The sequence below is a fragment of the Pleuronectes platessa genome, chromosome 18 (genome assembly GCF_947347685.1).
Source record: "Pleuronectes platessa chromosome 18, fPlePla1.1, whole genome shotgun sequence".
Lineage (NCBI taxonomy): Eukaryota > Metazoa > Chordata > Actinopteri > Pleuronectiformes > Pleuronectidae > Pleuronectes > Pleuronectes platessa.
The window spans coordinates 13,175,354-13,196,714 of NC_070643.1; the positions used below are offsets into that span (position 1 = coordinate 13,175,354).

At 43.5% G+C, this 21,361-nt stretch overlaps 2 protein-coding genes across 9 annotated transcripts in view; both read right to left on the minus strand.

The window, feature by feature from the left end:
- Window positions 1-792: 792 nt before the first annotated feature.
- On the minus strand, window positions 793-12,561 carry ubp1 (upstream binding protein 1). 2 transcript variants are annotated; one of them, XM_053446664.1, is made up of 16 exons: window positions 12,192-12,561; window positions 8,393-8,544; window positions 7,720-7,796; window positions 7,532-7,637; window positions 7,321-7,427; window positions 7,062-7,214; window positions 6,815-6,925; window positions 5,973-6,080; window positions 5,608-5,714; window positions 5,403-5,457; window positions 4,999-5,092; window positions 4,820-4,910; window positions 4,613-4,731; window positions 4,385-4,527; window positions 3,516-3,567; window positions 793-3,064 (listed from the first exon to the last, which is right to left on the minus strand). In XM_053446664.1, the coding sequence occupies exons 1-16, from the start codon at window positions 12,263-12,265 to the stop codon at window positions 3,027-3,029; spliced, it is 1,587 nt and encodes a 528-aa protein (XP_053302639.1). In that variant the 5' UTR covers window positions 12,266-12,561; the 3' UTR covers window positions 793-3,026. The 2 variants fall into 2 exon arrangements, with proteins under 2 accessions (XP_053302639.1, XP_053302638.1); XM_053446663.1 differs by lacking the exon at window positions 12,192-12,561 and adding an exon at window positions 11,037-11,884.
- A 2,791-nt stretch (window positions 12,562-15,352) lies between these two features.
- The window catches only part of clasp2 (cytoplasmic linker associated protein 2), a 48,474-nt gene continuing 42,465 nt past the window's right edge, over window positions 15,353-21,361 (minus strand). For all 7 annotated transcript variants that reach the window (XM_053446662.1, XM_053446660.1, XM_053446659.1 and 4 more), the window contains 9 exons: window positions 21,103-21,246; window positions 20,817-20,923; window positions 19,966-20,107; window positions 18,450-18,630; window positions 18,163-18,356; window positions 17,948-18,076; window positions 17,547-17,753; window positions 17,248-17,364; window positions 15,353-16,869 (listed from right to left, as the gene is read on the minus strand). In XM_053446662.1, coding sequence (XP_053302637.1) covers window positions 16,792-16,869; window positions 17,248-17,364; window positions 17,547-17,753; window positions 17,948-18,076; window positions 18,163-18,356; window positions 18,450-18,630; window positions 19,966-20,107; window positions 20,817-20,923; window positions 21,103-21,246 — 1,299 coding nt within the window. In that variant the 3' untranslated portion in view covers window positions 15,353-16,791. The remainder of the gene's footprint in view (window positions 16,870-17,247; window positions 17,365-17,546; window positions 17,754-17,947; window positions 18,077-18,162; window positions 18,357-18,449; window positions 18,631-19,965; window positions 20,108-20,816; window positions 20,924-21,102; window positions 21,247-21,361) is intronic.

The following is a 21,361-nucleotide window of genomic DNA, read 5'->3' on the forward strand; positions in this document are numbered from 1 at the left end:
TGAGACACAGACATTTTTTATTTATCTGGTTAATAATTGCCAAAGCTGTATTCTCTGCAGGTCCCACATGCGATTCAGCATCTGATGAAAGGATGAAAAGGAGATGTTGGTGGAAAAGAAGAGAGAGAAGAGAAAGAGACCAGGAACAGTTGCATAACCATAATTTTTAATCTCAATTAGACTGTTATCATTAAAATAATAAGAGTGATACTTAAAGATGCAAAGGTGTTAATAATGAAAGCACCAGTGAAATCTAGTCGCAATGACAATGCTTATTATAAATAGGGTGTTAATAATAATAGTCACCTTTGATAAGATGCAGTTCCACATTTTTTTTTAGTTTTCTACATAATTAATGTTTATATTGGTCACTATGATAAAAAGAGCTCGGTAGATTCATTAATGGCCAAAAAGATGTGTAAGCACATTCGTCTGGACTAATTTACGTAATGAAGAAAAGTAATCATCCCTTTGGACCAATTGTCTTCCACAGCTTTGGAGGGAGATTAATAATTCACAGATAATAATTCAGATGATGTCATCTAGGTTATCTGGACTTGGAGGAAACACATTTAGAACAGAAGGTCTTCAACAAAATGGGAAGATGAAGTTTGTAAGTAGGGTTTTACCAGACAAGGAGAGTAACGACCAGAAGCTACTGTCTGCAACACCAAAGAGTAACACCAACAGTAAGTCAAAATATCTATCATATAACACATGAACAGATCTAGTCTTGAAAACAGATTTCTTATAATAAATCAATTTGTGTAATGATGCAATGAGACACCAGAGAAAGTTATGAAATCATTTATTCCCAGCACGTGGTTGTGTACACGTCCAGCATACGATACTGTGCACATGAGAAGCATCATCATTGACATTAGGCTGTACAGAAACAGTGGTCACCTCTCCTGCTCACTCTCACACACACACACACACACGCTCGCTCACGCAGACAGACGATTGGTCAGGCTGTCAGGTGATGAGAACAACTCGCCACAGATTTCCTGACTCTTATCACATCCACTATATTCTCACTATGTGTCTGAGTCGATGAACGCTTCACTGTGCCGTGGAGCTCGCGTCCTTGTAAACGCCACAGGAGTCCTGGGCTCTGGTGCGACGTGAGACAGAAACAGACGCTTTTTAAACATTATTTTTCTTCTCCTTCTCATTGGGTGGGTAAGAAGAGGGTGTGGCTGTAGGACTACACTACACATCAAGCTTTAGTTTTGTGATTTTTCAGTGCAGGCTTGGTCTCTAACATCTGGAAATTAAGGAGAAGTTACACACCAAGGACCAAGCTCTTCCCCCCCTCCCGCCCTTCCCTGTCTCCCACATGCTCGTCACTAAACAGGAAGCTAAAACACAGTTTCATTATTCCAACAGGGAAAAAAGCTTGTGACAACTACCGACATAATTAACTTTGCTTTGTAAGAACAAAATAGGATACGCACACACATATTTTCTGATGCTTAGAGGCGTGCAAACTGAATGCACTTCAAAACCAGACATCGGGCACCAGAACTAAGAGGGTCAACTAAACCGACAGCTCCTCCCTGCTACTCCCCGACCTGTGTGAGAGGTTTTACTGTCATTTTTCAAAGAAAGGGCACTCAAAACACATAACCTGTACTTCCTATGTTGGGCTACATTAAAAACACGCGGTTTTGAACATGGACGTGGAGCAGATGTGACTTTCTAGCATACAAGTCTGTAGAAACCCGGTGGCAGCACTGATGTGTTTCTTCCAGTCATCTGCGTGGTGACTTGTTATTTGAAGAGCAGATGCTGGAATGGAGGGTTTAATTATTTTGTATGTGTGCACAAGCATCTCTACAAGATGAGGCTTTCATTCACCTTCAGACCAGTTCTTCTAATGAATGAGCTAAACAGAGCCTATTGAAAAATCTTTTCAAGATGAAACGTTTTTGGTCCACATTACTGGAAGTTTCTGGATAGGCGTTTCTACTTTGCACGTCCGTCTTAGATCGAGGTTTGTTCCTCTTTTTTAAACGTGTGAGATCCCAGAAAACGTGAACCCTCGCTACTCTAGAACCAGTGTTTTAAAGTCAGCACAGAAAGCAGAGGAGTCAAAGACATGAATGTGCTCAGTGTGTGTGTGTGTGTGTGAGAACGTGAGTAAAAGATGGAGCTAACAATTTGATATGGCACCAGATAAATGTCAGTGAGAGCAATAGAAACAGCCCAACCATAAATAAAGGATCAACTAAAAACAGTAAAAGCTCAGACCAGACAAGACGTACAGTCACAGAGTGTAGAGCTGAGTGTGATGTGACGTCAACAGAGAGATGACAAATGTCGCAAGAGTCACTGAAATCAGTCCATTTGACAAAGATCGAGACAGAAAAAAAAGTAAGTTGCCGCCCCTCTCCCATAAAATCAGCCGGGATATTTCAGGGGTTACCGAGCTCGGGGATCAAGAAACGGTTACTAAGACAAGCCAGAGAGAATGTTAAACAAGCAGAGTACGCTGGGATTCTCCTTAAGCAAGTTAGTATGTCGAGATCGCATGCTGTTCAGCAGTACAGGTTATCAAATACTGGCCTAATGCTGGTTGTGCGCGTCGTGAAGGAAGGGCAACGAGCAATAAGGAAACTCTGCTTTCTTTCCTCCTCCTGTCAGCCAGATTATCACTCCCCCCTCTCTCCGGGGCCTCCCACTCCCTCCCCACGAAAAAACATATAAAAAGACAAAAAAATAAGATAATAAAATCAAAATACATAGAAAGATTGTTATCACTCCCCCAAACCCCATATTCCCCCCGGTCTCTCCTCTTTTAACTCTCCTCCGTTAATAGTGTTTTCAATATGAAACAGTGGACACACCCATGTCAGATTCTAACAGTAACATGGCTTTAACGCAGTCTCTCTGCTTTCCATGGAGCCGTCGTTCAGAGAGAGAGAGAGAGAGGGAGGAAGTAGAAGGTGCAGGGACAGGGTCAGAGGGAGGCTTCTGCTCCAAGACAGACAGTGGAGTTTCAGTGATGCCATCCGTACTCATCATTACTTCAGGATTAGATGGAGTCCTTCGCCTAGTTCATCTGGAGGAGAAAGAAGTACATTCATTATTTTAATTTGGACCTTTGTGTGAAACAAGTCGTTTCAAACATGAACTCCAGGTAAAACCCGGAGAATTGGGTACGGATTTTACCCAGAGTTTGCATTTAACGCATGCAAAACACAGCGGGGGTGGGGGGTGGGGTTCTGCACAGACAGGTTCACAACAGCAACAGACAAAGGCAGGAAGTGGTGCTTTAACACTGCTGTGTAGATCCCGTGATCTTGTTTACAGCAACCTGATAACTTTGTAGGTTCTCATCACCACAAACTCCCTGGACATCTTCATCTGTGACTTCTATATGTATGACAGCGTTTTTTCACCGGGAGATATTTGTTTTCCATGAGTTTCTTTTTTCTGTGTCGCATGAAACTGCGATATAACTGTCTGAAAGCAGCTATACAGTGATAGAGAGAGCTGCTTCATTAGCTCACCTTTGACGGTGCTGATCAAAAAACTGCTCTCGTCCGGCAAGTTGTAAACCATCTGTAAAGGACAAAACGAATCGCTGCATCATCTATCGTCACTGTCAAAAAATGGGTTTCTTGGCATTGGCAGACCTTTCTGATTAAAGCACAGACTCAACATTTTGTGTATGAGGGAGGACTGTAAATGACATGCAAAGTGTGAGTGACACTACAGACAGTGGAGCCATTGTTCCTGATAAGAGATCGTACAAAACAGTGGCCAACAGTTAATATCTTTCTCTACAAAGTAACTGTCTCAGCCATTTACTCTCAACTCATCCACTTCAGTTTGACTTTTACATTCATGGGCAATACTGAGTTTCTGTCGCAGATATTAACCTCAATGTTCAACAGCTGAAGAACAGCTGACTATATTTTCTGTTTAAAGGCTTTTCAAAAAGGGTATAGAAAAAATTCATGTGTTGAAGGCCGGCCACTTAAAATGAACTTATTAAATCCTCGACCCTTCACTTGTTTTAATAAACTTGAAATAATACATGCATCAGATCTAACATCAAAAGATACAACATACTATCTTGAAAACAGAGTGAGTGTAGAGTCATTCATTTCCATGTTGACAGTTTCCCTGCTGAGAGTGGACTGTTTGAAGTATCCCTCAGTTTTCTCTTTGTTACTTTTTCAATTGTACGTTTCAGTTAATGTAGAGCCCTTCACAGCTGAGAGTGCTAGGGGAGAGGTAAAGGGCCTGTGTGTGTGTGTGTTTGTGTGTCGCTATGTGTGTGTGTGTGTGTGTGTGTGTGTGTGTGTGTGTGTGTGTTTGTGTGTCGCTATGTGTGTGTGTGTGTGTGTGTGTGTGTGTGTGTGTGTTTGTGTACCTGGTCACTGAGCAGGATGTGTATGCCTGTAGGACCCTGCCTGTACACCTGGTTGATTGTTCCCAGTGGAAGGCTGCACACACACGCCATCTTGCGGATCAGTTCTGCAGCAGTCAGGTCCTCTAGGTACAGAGCGTGGTACACTGCACACAAACAGAGACAGGTTTAAAATTCAGAGCATTCAAATACCACATCTTGTTGATATACAGGAAGTGTTTCTATCTGTACCTTGTAAATTAGAGGAGATGCTGTGCTCTCCATTTTCATTACTGCCATGCCTCTCCAGCAGAGGGCTCTCCTGAGGAGACTCCTGACAGACATACACTGTCAACCTGGGGCTCACCGACCTACACACACAAACGAACGCACAAAGTGAAATGAATACACTGGCCCGCAGTTGCTTTTGCAGGTACACAAACATGCAGAGTTACACACCTGGATTTAAGTGCATTGTAGAGTCTGATCCCATCTGCTGGCCCACAAATCTGGACCAGGTCGTCCCGGGTTAGCTTCAACAAATCTGAACCTACACAAAGACAGAGGTGGAGTCACTAGCACCACTGCTGTTCTCTCTTCACACATGTTTTTGTTATGTTGGGACAATGTGTGTGTACCTGAGAAGTGAGAGAAGAGTCGTGTGTAGGAGTTGAAGCGGTTTTTCAGCAGCCACTTCTGTGCGTCCTGTATGGATGCAGTGGGACTCAGCTGCTGTAGAGGGAAGAGACACAGAGGACATCAACACGCAGATCTGGGTTTTACTTTCCCCACTCATCATCAGCCATCATGTTAAACAACAATCTATTCATGACTGACGTAAATGGAGCTGCATATTTTGGTTATTTCCTTTTTTATCTCTATACTAAAGAAAATGCCAAAAATAAGGACAATATTAATACAAATTCATATTTAAACCCCCGGTAAAATATTTCTATGTTTTTTGTGAAATACATTTAATTCTTAAAGAATCTTCCTCTACCTTCTTGAACAGTTTATTTGTGTGTGTAAAGTGCAGACTAACCTCCAAATTGCCATGGCTGGTGGGGTCTGCCTGGTGATTGGGAGAGGACGAGTCACTAGAAAACAAGATGTCACAATTAAGAGACAAGTCCAACAAACATCTCACTTCAAGCACACACACAAACCGCAACCTTAACACACGTCTTCACCTTAGGTTATGTGGACACACACGCACACACTCACAAAAGCAGCACATACACAGTTACCTGTCCGGTACTGAGGAGGTTGAGTAGGTGGACAGCGGGGTGGAGGTGAAGGAGGGAGTAGCTGCCTGGTTGGTGCTGACGTAGGCATTGTCTGGCCACGGGGAGCACTAAGGAAAGACATGCAATTCTAAATACTCAGTGATATCAAAACCTCTCAAAGATGACTTATTAGGTAACTATTACTAAAGGCCAACTCCAACTTCACAAAAACAAGTGGCTTAGGGTTGAGGAATATTCAGGGGTGTGGTAGGAATTTAGCGTTGCACCATCTCCACCCCACATAATGTCAGGTAGATGGTTTAATGTGCCTACAAGCTTCAGGTTGTGTATGGAGTGATGGGGAGGAGTGGAGGAGAAGTGCTTACACTGCCTCTCTTGGCCAAGGAGTCGCCACAGTCAGCGGGAAGTGTCCGCTTGCTGGACTTTTTCAGCTCGTGGTCACCCGCATCCTCTATGATTGGTTCAAGCCTCGTCTACATACAGACACACAGCAGAGGTTAACCAGCCAGTCAGCAACACAAACACACACACACACACACAGAAGACACACACTCCATCATCCAGTGAGTAACCTGAGGAAAATGTTTGTGTATCATACAAGTATGGTTTCAGCGTTTCACTTTGGATATCCCATAACAAATGTGGGGTTGTGGACACACTACAAACATTTTGGAGAACATCTTCCCTCTGTGTGTCCCAGTTATAAAATCAAATCCCCCATTAAAAATGTGTGGATATTAACTTTGAAAATGTCCGCACACCAGTTGATGCTGAAGAAGGGCCTGAGCCCTGAGTGTTCCTTAGCTGGCAGGTATAATAAAAACATTTTACAAGAAGATCAACTGTGTAGACTTTATATCAAATCTGTCCAAACCTAGTGTTTATCAAGTCTATGCATGCTTTTATATTCTTTTTAACCTTTTAAAGTTCAACAATAAAATGTGTTAGAAATCACATCGTGGATCCTGGCTACACCTGTGCTGTCTGTCTGACCCACAAAAAACTCACATACAAACTTAACCGGCTCATGGGGCCGACATAAATCTTTGCCTGTTTGAGATAAATTGTGCAGTGATTCTTCTGTTGTACAAGGTAAAAATGTCAGGGTCCTCAAATTGAACCTGTGAGCTTGTTAATACACCAGCCTTGTAAGAGCTACAGACCCATGTATGTGAAGCCAGACAGTCCATTGCAGCTGGATACTGACCTCTGACAGGATAGTGGTATCGTAAGAGGGCTGGTACTTTTCTTTTTCTTGAGCTGTGCGTTTCTCCATCTTCTCCCGGTCTGTCTTTTGCTTTCGGTCCGCCCCCTTTGGCTAAACATGCAGCAGAGGGACAGACGTTTTTGCTGTGAGAGCTGACACATGGGATGGCAAGGGCTGACGCATGGGGTGGCAAAGAAAACATTTCAGTCAGTGGAGAGATTTCCCCTGTGAGAGGATGACTGCATACCTTAAAGACTTTAATTTGGCAGGAGGCAGAGTGGAGGTGTTCTGTGTACTCTCCATTGTCTCCCAGGGCGAACGTGTCGATCTGGATCCTGAAGGGAACGCCCTTCTCTCCGCCGTGTTTCCTGGGAGTGAACTCTGTGCTGATGCAGTGCACCTGCAGACAGGAGATCAAAATATGTGTTTGATGTGGAAATTCAGTGGCACACCCTACAGATGGCAGAGAGCGTGTGTTTGTGTGTTTTGTGTGGGTGAGGATGTACCTGCACAAAAACAGAAGTCCTTTTGTTCATGTCCCACAGGAACTCTGCAGCGTTGAGCTGGGAGGGGTGAGTCTTCGGCTCGACAATGCCCACTGACATGGGGATATCTGTCCCGCAAAAAAACAAAAGACACATACAAGCACATATACATTTAAACTCCAAATCACACAAAGGATGAGTAAAGTAAACAAGTCTTGCCAGGCGTCATTACCGATGTCAAGGAGACGGTCACCAGGTCGATTCCACTTCCAGCCCTCTAGCTGCTGGTGCTCTGTGTACTGCAGCCGGCGGTCGTGAAACACCACTCGCACTGTGCTCTACACACACACACATTTAGGTACAAAGTGTACTTGACGTAAAAAGTAAAAGTTTTTCCTCCAGCTGAGAGGATCCTCTCACCTTCACCATCTTGTTGTTGAGCTCTGGTAACTCCTCGGCCTTCCGGTTGTCCAACAAACGCACCTCGTAAGACTGGCCTGAGAGAGAGAAAACCAAAGATCGAGAGGGATAAAGAAACCTGTGGAAACAGAAAAGTAATATCTCCCTTGTACTTCAATAGCCTCTCCAACGAGTACAGGCTTTGTTTGATTTGTGGGAGTGACTGAAGATAAAACCTCCTTTTCAGCCAAATGGTCCCAGGAAGTAAAATGCTAAATCTGTGCCTCTCAAAAACGGACTTATGACATCTGTCTCTAACAATTTTTTCTTGAAAACTTTTCAAACTTCTGAAAACAAAAAACAACAGAATAGGTTTGTTGTCATGTTTGTAGACGTTCTTCTTTTAAATCCTTTTGTGTCATTAAATAAGAAAGAAATCCATTTGGGCCAGGACGCCAGCAGAGGCTATTATTCACCTCAGCAAAGATTATATTTTACAGTAATTGTACTAATGTGTAATAAATTTAGGAAGTGATAATTAAATAATGGGTGTGTTGAGCCCGATAACACAAAGAGATGGATTGCATGAAAACAAACCAGATCAAATCAGTTTTAATGAGGACTAAACAAAAAGAGAAACCAGGGGAAGTACCACCAGGACCTTGGAATGCAGGTACTGTATCTTGTGTCTCACCTTGGTTTAGGTATGTGAGCGTCTCGTCATGCAGCTTGATAGCAGGCGAGGTGGCGGTGCACATCACATACTGGAATGGGGGGTTTTTGGTCTCACGTTCGGTCGGAAGGCTGGAGTCCTCCTGCTTAAAAATCGGTAGAGCCAGCACATCACTGAGAAAGAGAGTCAGAGAAGACAAACAAACAGCACGTCAGCTTTGAGATGATGCAGGAGTGACAGGCAGAGAAAAAATAAATCCCCAGAGAGAGTAAGCTTGACAGCTTAAACTTTTTTATATAGAGCTTTATTTTCGTGAAATGTATTTAATTTTGACCCGTCAATCCTTTTGTATTGCGTTGTGTCTGAAATTGACTAAAAGCTTGAGGCTTTAATTAAAACTCCAGCATCATGTGGGATTCATCCTGATGACTTCATAATCACTGTGACCTCCTGAAATCAAAGTGAGACCCTGCCTTTGTTCCTAGAGACTGGATGTTCCTGTTTTCAACTATGCAATTATTTCTACAAAATAAATTAGGTGGTTTGTGCCGTTTACACTGTTGCATTCACCACTTTCAGAAAGGAAATACTTCTCATCGTGTGGAATTATTAAATGGATGGCTTATTTTAGAATAAGTGATGCGAACTCCCGATCGATCAAATGGCTCTCTAATTACGTATGCATGAGGCTGCTGTAGGATTAATGAACAAAAACACCCAGAGATAGCCTGAGCTGCTGACACATACTATCTCTCACACTTGGCAGCCACTCCAGACAACCAACCTGTCCTCAGCTCACCCTGACAAATGCTGCAGGAGTGTCAATGAGGGCACATTGTGCACGAGCGTAGATCTCAGTGTCTGTACAGGAAAAGGATCCCAACCACTCACAAGACAAGCAGATCATGGACTCTCATTACCTTGAAAACTTTCTGGCAACTAATCATGCTTTTTTAAGCCTGAGCCAAAAAAAACAACAACGTGACAATTTCAGGACAATCCTGCAGCACCTTCCTTTAAACAGAAGCAAGCTAGATTTATTCACTCATCACCGCCTGTGTGTTTTCTATGCCTAGACAGCGGCAGTCCGGGTGTCACAACCACGCTGAGCCCAGAGGAAACCTACCTCTGCTTCCTGAAATCTGAGGACGTGGCTCCGCTGAAACATTCTGTTCCGACCAACTGCTGACCCTGATGCCCAGCAACCCAGCCCAGCACCTCAGATAACACTACTCGTGCAGCCAGTGACACCAACCAACTCACACGCACACTTGTCACTAACTGACAAACACATGCAACCCATCAGTTGAGTACCAGTAAACTTGCTTACTCTCACAGGAGACGCAAAATGACATCCAATAAGATAAAAGCACATAAAAGCAGATGGTCAAGGAGGCTGAATGAGTCTGGGAACTACTTGACATCATCACATAAATTTCTACACCTCCGAAAACCTCTACAAAATTAAGTGAACACATACCATGGATTACTAATTGAGCAGGTGGTTTACATCAGTACTGGTTTGATATCAATAGAGTAATTCTTTAACCACCTCAAGAAGATACAAGACATTTTTTTTAAAAACCCATTCACAGATCATCAACAAGGAGTCAACTCAGGACTCCTTGTTGATGATCTGTGAATGGGGTTTAAAATGTGTGGGAAATAAACTGGAATCTCAGACTCGAGAGGGAAACATGAGATGAAGAGGTTTGTGTGAAATCGTTAATAAATGTTTAAAATCATCAGAAACCCACACACACACCTTAGGTCTTCGCAAACAAAGTCGGAGACCTATTCTGATAACAGCCTGAGAGTCCAAACCAGGGCCTTTCCTGCAGAGTTTCTCAGTGTTATCTTGAAACAAACAAAGTGTGGGTCACCAGACACTGGTGCTTTATCCATGCATCATTGGAGAACACGGTCAAATCCCACATTTTTAGCTGGGGTGCATGTAATAGCTAGAAATTGATATGGATTTTTGGGGACCAAAACCGCTATTTAAACAAATATATATAAAGAGCCACAAATAGAAAGGCTTTATTTTGGCTGAGCTCTACTTCATGCTTCATTGTTGCAGTAATTGTATAAAAAACAAAAAATGTGTTGCACGCTGACATCAAACTATTAAGAAGCGCAAATTTGCATCTTCAAATTCACTCAGGGAGATGTTATGATTTGATATCACTGACAATGAATCAGGGCCCCTGTTGTGTGATTATTGCCAAATTGCTCAGTGAAAAAACCCTGTCGAAAGTTGGAGAAGATTCTTGATTGACGTGAAGAAACATCCAATGAAAGACTGAGTAAACAGTAATAATCAACAGAAACAAAGCCAGAGAGACCTATCTGATAACTGTCAGGGTTATCTCGAAACAAACAACCAAACGGTGGGTCCCTTTTTTAACACACACACTTCAAACCCCCCCTTACTTCAGTGTGGGTCTCTGAGAAATTAATCTTCAGCCCTGATCATGGCTCCCTGCTCAACTCCAAATCCCAAAACAAAGAGAGGCCATCACAGCCAGTACAAAGGGGATAACACACACAGAGACATGGGGTGTGTGGAATTAATACTTCCAGAGAGAGTGTGTTTGTGTGTGTTGTTCTCCTCTGACTACAGAGCCAACAAGCTGGCTTCGGTGCGTTGACCCTCGTCTCTGACCTCATGCTGTAGGCTCCAGCCCCCAGCTCCTGTCCGATGCCAGACAGGCTGGCATCGAAGTCGTGCACCAGCCCCGACTCGATGGAGGCGTCGTCCATCTTCAGGACCCAGGCCATCGGGCCGAGCTCCTTGTCCTCGGCTTCTACTCGGAGGGCCGCCAGCTTGCTTCAGGTACGAGGAGGTCGGCTAGCGAGGAAGTGGGCTCCGCAGCTTGTGGGTGACGCCGTGAGGGGAGGGGGGAAGTTACGCTGCTAGCCCGTTAGCCGCTCCCTGGCAAGCTAGACAGGCAAACTGGTAGCTTTCCATAGAGACTGGGTGTATAGCCATATTGTCCAGCTCGGGGAGGGTTTGTCACGCAAAACGCTGCTCCACGACCGACGAGAGAGTCTTTACGCAGCAAGCAACAAGCTAGCGGCCGCTCAGCTACAAAATGTTGGTCGTGACTGAAGATGCGGGCTAGTTATCAGCATGCTAACATTAGCTAACAGCTAGCTAGCGTCACAAAGGCAAGTGGCGTTAATTCAGCATCGCCGGTGTCCGCCCGGACACAGTGTTGAAGCGGGTTAGCCACACGTAGCTCCACGAAATAGGAAACCGACCAGAGGTTTCAGTCCACTCGCCGCATCCCACGCAACGTCCGCACAGCTGTTGCCAACCCAGCTAACAAGCTATCTAGCATTAACTTCACTGGCTCCGGATCAAGTGTGCGGTGAAGCGCTACTCTGTGCGGGGCGCTCCCCGTGCCGTCCCCGGGCCGCTCTCCTCTTCGCGTCGCGGTGCAGGAATCACCGCAGCAGGCTCCCACTCTCCGAGTCCTTTAACCATACCCGAGGCGCAGCGGTTGACACAAGAGCGGGCATCAACATGGCTCCCCCTCGGCGGACGGACTGCCAGGGAGGATGTCAGGCCGCGGGCCGGCCAATCAGGGGGCCGCCTCCCGTGCCCCGGTGCGAGGGGACGAGCCAATCAGGGAGCTCCGAGCTGCCGTCATTGTGTCCCAGTGTGGCTGCGGCTTCACGAGAACTGTAACACGGCTGCAGACACGTTGTTAACAAGGAAAAGCTCCAAACTTTAACACAAGTCTCACAGACACACACACAGACAAAACAAGTGGCTATGATCTATAATGTGACACACACACACTGGGGATCGTACCGTGTGTAAGAGTTGACTCCGTGTCTCTGTGTGTCCTCTCGGAAGTTTTCAGTGTACGGCTGCCAGAACAACATCGTGCCCCCCCCCCCACCCGCGCCCCGCGCACACACACACCAGCTGCGGCTACAAATAAACAAGACTCCCGCTTCTGAGAGGATCCGCGCCGGAGCTCATGTCCGCTTCAGGTCCGCGGAGAACACGAACACAAGCCCCGTCCCGTCCTCCTTGACCCGTCTGCAGACCTGTGCGTCCTCCTGGTCAATTATTACCAAGATTACCCGGACCCTGATCGCTGCACACAGTCAAGGGAAGTGTCCGGGTGGAGAAGTTTCTCTGCCCAGGGTGCACACGAACATACTGAAACACGCATGCCCAAGCTATTTCTGCTCGACAGGAAAAGACCCGCCTCGGCGTGCACGCAGACGTCAACACACATACACAGATCTAACATAGACCGTGCGTGGTGCAAACATGGTGAAAACTTATTTTCTTTCGTACCGGCAATAAAGACGAGGGGTCGATATATCAAATTGAATATGAATATAAAAGTTTTTTTTTTTTAATATAAAATACAAAATAAATAAAAATAAAATAAAATTATATAAAATTTAATAAAAAAAAACAAAACTGCGCGCGCACATCCTGCGCAGAAGTCTACTGCGCACATTCTGCGCAGAAACCCTTTGCGCAGGAATTGCGCGCAGTTTTTTTTTTTTTTATTTAAATAAAAAAAAATTTTTATCATTTAATTTAATTTAAATTACATTTTTTTTATCATTTAATTTAATTTTATATTGCCGGGATGAAAATTGGAAAGAGTGGGATTCGAACCCGGGTCCTTATTGTCAGAGAGCAACGCCCTACCAACTAGTCCACAACACCTGCTGATTTTGGTAACAAATACACAATAAGAAGATGGACAAATTATCGTGTTTGTGTCGGTCCGTGTCATTCTACGCTGCTTTGATCCACACTTCAGAGCAAATATTTTCTACTTTACTACATATATTTAAATCTTAAATATATGTAGTAAAGTAAATCTTTATTATCCTTCAAGGGCAATTTGATGTACAACCAGCAATCAATGCACGACAAAAATAAACCAATATGTCTAATGTAAATAAAACACAATATAAAAACCAAAGCTCATTTCCCCCTGCTTCTAAGTCTATAGACTTAGAAGCTTAGAAGTCTATAGACTTAGAAGCAGGGGGAAATGAGAATTGATTAGTCGACCAACAGAAATTACCTGTCAACTATTTAGATATTCTAAGCATTTCTACTTTTAATTTCCTGTTATGTCTCTTATTATTATTAATGTTGGTGATATTTCCTTGATAAATGTGTGGAGGTTTTATTACCTCTGCTAAGGAGGTTATGTTTTCATTGCTGATTTGTCAGTCAATAGGTTTATGTAATAAACTACTGGACCAATAACCACACAACTTGCTAGAAGGAAGCTGCATGGATCAGAGATGAACCTATACGGCTCTGTTGAGCTCTACTGAGTGCCAGTCTAGTGAATGAATCTGGAATCTTCTCTCAAAAAACATTTCCCCCCCACGGGGTTTGTAGTGTGAGGCTAATGAGGTGTTTTATAAAGATGCGATTGAAAATGTCAGACCAAGTGAATCCACTTTATTTCAGCATGAACAGAAAGAAAAGAAGAGTTTCATTTCACCATTAGCAGCAGGACATACTACTGGATTTTCACTCTCATACCATGAAGGTTACTCCTATCTCTTCAGTTACTAATAAAGCTCTGTTCAGTTAGACACACAAAGGGATATAAGAACTGGGGTTAATGAAAATGCAATAGAATTCAAAACCAACACAATTAGTCCTCCCAATGTTACACTAAGCTTTACTCAACCTGCGTCCCTGAAATTCAAATATGTGTCCCTTCTGTATTTCCAAAAACACTTTTAGCATTTTGACACAAAACACTGGCATGAAAATGAATTAAACATGGACACTACAGGGGTATATCAGGCAGTCCATGCCCAACATACTATATTGCCATCTTTCTGCAGCACGAACCTGAGAAACGAGAATACATAACACATCAGTATCATTACTTAGGTTTCCATGGCTGTGACCAAACAGCTGCACTCCAGCTGTGTCCTGAATGAGCTTTGATAATGAAAGAATACTGCACAGTCCCATGCAGTATCCGTTGAGAGCATAGCATCCTGGTTTAAATGTTACTACCAACACATCTCCTTTGGTACTCTGTGTGCAACAAGCATACTGTGTCAGGGAGAAAATTAGAATTAATAACACTGAATACAGTACAAACGACACAAAAGTTTTGTACTAACAGGAGAAAACTTCCTTCAAAGTAGTACACAACATAATATGGATGATGGGTACACAGTTGTAGCGATGGTGGATACTTGTGTATTTATCCTAATATAGAGCACTTCCAGTGCAGAAGCGAACTGCGCACATCCTGCGCAAATAAATAACATTGTTTCCATCAACTAGTTATTATTATTATTCATATTAATTAGCTTTTGAGGGTTTTAACATGCTCAAATTCCTACCCAAATTTGCAGAAGATTAGAAACTGTACTTTGAGGTACTTATACCAAGGCTTACATCAGATCAACTTCAAATCGAGATGAGTGTCATCACAACATGCTGGAGATACAAACTAACTCAAAGAGCGATTTTATAAAAACATAATGGTGCCCTTAAACACAAGTCAAGCTCTAATCACTTATTTGTCATTAATAGTTTATATTAATTTCCATGGTTAAGACTAAATCAAAATCTACTACTAAAGCTAGAAAATACTATTTTTAATTGATTATTTACTTATTATATTTTTATCAACTAATTCATCTATAGACTGTTAAATGTTAGAAAATAACACTAAATGTCTTTTGCAGTTTTCATAAATCTAAAATGAGGTATTGTTGTGGATGAGTATCTGGCTTTGCTCGACCACAACTCAAATATATTCAGTTTCCAATTTTCTAAACAGATAATCACCTGATGTTATTCGTGTTTCTGCTAAAAAAATTCCTTGAACAAATTGTTTTCCATCAAAACAGATACATTCCCTGTCCACTCACGGATCGACTGTTTGTTTTGGCTCCAGTTACGGTGTCTCACCGCGGGACTGATTCCCAGCTCAAAGATCCCAGAGGCAGTGATTATCATGATCTGTACAAGTTCTTTATTTTATTGTAAGCACAGCTTTGTAAATGCACAGAGGAAACACAACAGTGAAAACTAGAATGTTACAAGAGGAGGAAGGAAAGAAAAACACAATGAAGCGGAGGGGAGAGAAAAAAGGTGATGTGACAACTGTTTTTTTTCAGAGCTGTAAATAATACATTTCTACAATTTTCTCAGCAGAGAATTTATGAGCGAGAGAGAGACAGACAACGACACGCGCAACAGAGAAACAAATTAAAAACAAGGATGGGCACAGGTGCGTGCGTGCAACCTCCCCTGGGTGTCACTGTTACCGAGTAATCCTTTTTAATATCATATATAGATACATAGATATATATAGATATCCACTATGCGATAATAAGCCATGTCCTGTCATACTTCATGTAGTAAAAGCAGCACGCACCTATGGAGTGATCCATGATGAGCTAGGAGAAATGGACGACACCATGGAGATATCTGAAAGGGCCGGACATTTTCACATCAATTTAAAACCTCAGTCGCACTATTCTGACAGTCAACGGGACCCGGATAAAAAGTTAGGTTCTTTTGAAATTTAGTCTCATGCATATCCAAGCACATGACGCCTCCTACACGTTGGGATATTAGCTATGAGCAGGCATGATCCACAGACATTACATCCTGTGCTGGGTTGGCCGGTCGTACCTGTTTTGGCTCATAAGCACCTTTTTGAAAGAGGGAACCTGTGTGTGTGTGTGTGTGTGTGTGTGTGTGTGTGTTTGTGTGTGTGCACGAGAGAATAAAAAAACAAAACTCCAGATATTAAAAACAGCTGCGGTAAAACCTCATCGATTAAATCAAACCATGACACAATGCAAATTTACATTCCTTTCTACCTGGCCCCAGTTACTCACTGTTCACAAAGGAAACATAGACGGCACTGGTTTATTCGTCTCAGGGCTGTGTGATGAATATTACATCCCCCCCCCCCCCCCCCGGGTTAGAAAAATGAGAACCATGCAGATGCACCTCCTCCTGTTGACATCAAGATGTTGTTCAGAGGAGATGCTGTTGTGTTCGAGTTATAATGGAGAGGGGAGAGGACGGACATTTCATATCTTCATCCTTCAGTGATCTACTGACAAGCCTGGCTGGAATTTCATGTCATTAAGTCTGATATCCGATCATCTCCTCTGCACCACAACGTCCATCTTGCAGTGTGGCAGTAGATGTGTGAGGACTTTGTGTGCCTCTGCTTTAGTGTGTGTGTGTATGTGTCACTCTGCTGTCCAGAGTGTAAGTGTACGTGTAGATGTAAGCAGTTTGGCTCATGTGAGAGAGTGTTAGGATGTTTTCGTTGTTGGTCTGTGTGGATGTAAGCACGGGAGCAGGTGACTCATGTTCGGTGGGAAGAGTTGCAGTTCTGTGGTCGCCCTGTGGGAGGGTGCGGTGTCTCCTATAGGCCATCAGTGGGGGGCTCGCTGCCGCTGGAGCCGGACTGGGCACGCTTAATGTACAGATTCAGCAGCTTCAGCTGTGGACAGAGAAGACAGGAGAGAGAGTGGACATGTCAATGTCTGTCTCTAGAGGCTGACACAAGGTGTGCGCTGAGGGACAAACCCCCTTCGTTTTAAATGCTCCATAACATTTACTGTCTATTCATAATAGCAGCTTCAGCCAGAGAAACGTACATCACTGAAGCAGAGACACGAGTCACAGATAAGTTGACTTTTTGCGTCTGTCAGGCTGGCATCTTCCAGGATTAACAACCCTAGCTTTAGGACATTTAAAATGAAGTCTTAAAAAGATTTCAAACAGATTTCAACTTGCCCACACGCCCCAAAGTCAAACAGTACTTTCACAGTAACATTCATTGGGAGCTACATGAATTCAAGCTCGCGGTGCAGGTCACCTTGCTGCTGGAGAGTTGGCTGAGGTGCGGTTTGAGGTCCTCTCCGATCACCGCGTAAACGGACACCAAGCAGAACACACAGGCTTTCCTCACACTGCTCTCAGAGTTGTCATAACCCTGTTCAAACAGATACAACGGATCACAGAGCTGCAGAAACCTTTGTTCTGGACCAAGGAAAGTATTTGTGTATGAACATGTGGGTCATGTGAGGTTAAGAGAAGCATTCGTTTCACACGTTATATGAAACATAACATAAGTATAGGCTTAACAGAAGGGAGAGTTTCAGCTGAGTCCGTTACCTGTATGAGTCCTGGCACGATTTCTGGCAGCAGGCTCATCAGGCCCTCCCGGGGAATCCTCTCCACCACTTTGGACTGCATCTTGATGGCAGCCAGGTTGATGGGGTAGTCGGCCGACTGGATGATGGGACACAACACCTTGATACACTGGTCTGGACTGATGGACAACGCCAACATGGCTGCCGTCTCCTCTGCTGCTCGAACCACCTGAAGAAACGCAATTGAAATTAACATTGACCCTGAAAAGAAAAAGTGTGATAATCGCAGAGCAGATGAACCCACGGATGTTTGTTTATTTGGACTTTAAAACAAACTTTTTTACCATCTCATTAAGCTCTGAAGTTCGCCTCTTTTAAAAAACATTTCTAAGGGAGCTGATCTGTGTGTGTGAGTAGACGCACCTCCTTGTGAGGGTCTTTGTGAGACTCCAGGGCCTTCATGATGGTGAGCTCTGCGTAGTTCTTGAACCTCCAGGGCTGCTTGCAGAGAATCTCCCTCAGCACCCGCAGAGCCAGTGTTCGGATCCCATGCTGCGAGAATAGAAACCATTCATGTTTAAAAGAGGTTTTTTTCTTTGTGCACAGTTTTGTTACAGAGTTGACGTGAGTGTGGCTACCTCTCTGTCACCCATCGTCTCGAGCAGGAGCAGCAGGATGGTCTTGAAATGCTCCTCCCACACCTGCAGGGTGTTTTCGCGAATCAGCTTCAGCAGTTCACACAGCGCCGCCTTCCTCTCCTCTATGCGCTCGTTGTGATTCGACAACTCCTTCAGCAGCTCGGCCACCAGCTCTGACTGGTCCAGACTGCTCTCTGTTAATGGACCAGAAATAACATGGCGTTTGGTTCATATCGTTATTTTGTGCTGTGCAGTGTGTGTTTCTCTGTCAGATTGTGTTTGTGTACCGTCGGTGAGAAGCTCGGAGTCGTCCATGCTGGAGTCTTTGCGGCTGTGTTTAAACGGGGAATCGGAGAAGTGATCGCGGGCTCCTCTGGGGCTGGAGGAGAGCAGGGGGGTGTTGAGGAGGGAGGTCTTGTTGTCCAGAGCCATGCGGCCGCCGTCCATCATGTCTGTCCCGCTGCCACTCTGCAAGACATAGACTCTGATGTTACTGGGGTTCAGTCTCTCAGTTCACGCCTGTAGTTTGGTTCATTTAATCCAGATAAAAGTCAAATAAGATTAAAAAACTGCTTCTCAGTTCTTGTCCATTTTGTTGTTACACTGAAAACTACAAACAAGAAGTGTAAACATTAAGTTGTATAGACAGACAAATAAATCATTCTAAAGATTTGAAAAAAACAGGAACTAATAAAGTACTTTATTGCTTTTTGTGCTAACTTTCTCAAGTGTCTCAAGAAATTAGCTTATTATGAAAATCTAGCAAGTTTTCAGCTGGCATAAATAATGACATGTATATCATAATATATCATTTTACATAAAACTGTTTTAATCAATTTCTTTAACAATTCAAGATGGGGTGTTTAAAAAAAAAGAAGCATTTTCCTTGGTTTCCCAGAGAAAAATTCTTTGATATTGATGAAAATAATCAGGCGTAATTAGGGGTCTGATATTTATGAGTGTGGCTGATCAGTGCATATTTACACTCAAAACCTCTGCATGCCAATATCTGATGTTTGAGTTTTGATTAGTCAGCTGTTCTGAGATTGGTATGCTGCTGACATGTGGGCAGGTTAGATTTCACATGCAGGTCATGGGGAAAATGTCAGGAGGTCACAGGACTGGACCTGAGCACACCATGCCCTTTAAAGGGGCCGGGGCTGCAATAAGACCTCATGTGATGTCCAAAGTCGTAAATATGGCCTGAACGAGGAAGAGTTTTGAGATTAGCGCTCATGTAAACACTAAGAGTAATAGGTGTCAGTTTATAAAATCGTTCAGGAGCTGTAGAGGATACAGTTCAAAGTCATTAGCCTCAGAAATACCTAAGTTTGTACGCTTTAAAAGGAGTGAGAGGGCTGGGACAGCTGTCAGGGTCACATACATACAGGGTCAACTATGTTACTATGCTTGTGTGTTTTTGCTTCTGTAATTCTTGGAAAACATGCTCCAAACAGGACAATGTCTCCGTATCAAAGCTGTTTACCTTTTCAGTTCCAAATTAAATGTGTCTGTAGCATTGAGTATGAAAAACTGTTGCAGAGCTAAACATGGCATTACATAATTGGTCAGATCAGATTAAAACTGACAAGTCATTACTGCTGTGGCAAATGTTGTGTGTCTGCTTTTGTTAAAACAGGATCAAACACTGCCATTTAAGAAGTATCTATTTTAGGAAAAATTATTGAGGGCCCATCTCGAGCTAATAAAGGAAACAATTAGTCTTGATCAGAATGCGATCGATCACAAAATTGTTTTGTGATGTTAGGCCCTTGGTAATTTGGGACGAGTCATCGCACTCACCTCGTCTCCCTCCCGCCGTTGGACTGGTTCATTCATGTCTTCCTGGCTGCGGACGCTGAAGTTCTGGATGGCTTCAGTGACACCTTTCAGCGAGCTGTAGATGTCCTCTGAGTTCATGTTTTCAGTGTCGTAGTCAAAAGCACTGAGAAGATGAGGGAAACATTAATAACTGTCATTTACCAAACTGTCCGGATATTTATACAGTGGTGGCCAAAATGATTGGAACACTTGGCATATTTAAGAGGTTTCAGTTGTTTTTGTTGAATTGGCCATTAAAATACCCATTAAACGAATGAAATATCTACAAAGTCATCAAAGTCATGCTCTATAAACCATAGAATAGAGCCATCATAAGGAGAATTAGGTCAATTTCCTTACAAAAAACAAGCTCGGCCCATTTCACTGTCGATGTCACACAATCATGTTCCTTCACAGAAGAGGCCAAATTACTTGTGTAATCATTGTCAGGTGTGATCGTGGTTAAATTGCTGGTGATGCAAGAGCCCATCCTGCTCATTAAGTGATTGGTAAGACCAGGGTTTGGTCACAGAGGCCACACACCAAATGGTATAAATTCAAAGCCTCTAGAAGGAGTCTTGAAGCACATGTTGCTCTTTGAACATGGCTAAGGTGAAGGAGGAGCTAACGAGTGAGCAACAGGCTTGAATTAAGGCCCTTTGTGATGCTGGCTGGAGTGACCACCAGCCTCTCTAGTTCTTTCATTGTTAAATAGAAACATTAGTTACAGTGGAAGAAACCTGAAGATGTTGGAAGTCAACTCAAACTGTGCCTGACTTAGTTTAATGAGAGTGACAGTGTACTCAATAAAAGGTGGTGTGTGTGTAAGTTACCTTGGTGATGGGGTGTTCTGGGAGGTGTTGGTGGGAGAAGTGACTGGACTGGACCAGCTGGCTGGAGATCGGGGGGTGTGGCGTGTTAAGGGGCTGCCCATTGTTGCCTGAGGAAGTAAAAAATAAATGAATTAAATACAAATCAAGTTCATACAATGAATTATAACATTACCGTCACAGTATAATCATTAACAAGCTAGTGTCCTCACTAGTAACACAAATGAAAACAAGCACTGGTTGAGCTGATGTGTGTCTGTGTGTGTGTGTGTGTTTGAGTGCGTTTTACCTGTGCAGCATTGCCCGAGTTCTTCAAATGGTTTTGAAGCAGCTTGGTGGCTCCGTCCTGAAACGTTTTGGGCAGAGCTGCCAGCAACATGGTGAACTCAGGTGTGTTGAGCTGGAACAGTGAGATTAGCACCGACTGGGCTGCCTGGTACACACAACATACACACACAACTTTCATTTAGAAGGACGTTTGTAGATCAAGCAGTGGTGCTAGCATGGCAACAAACTGTTGGAATGTTTTAATGTGGCTGACTAAGGAA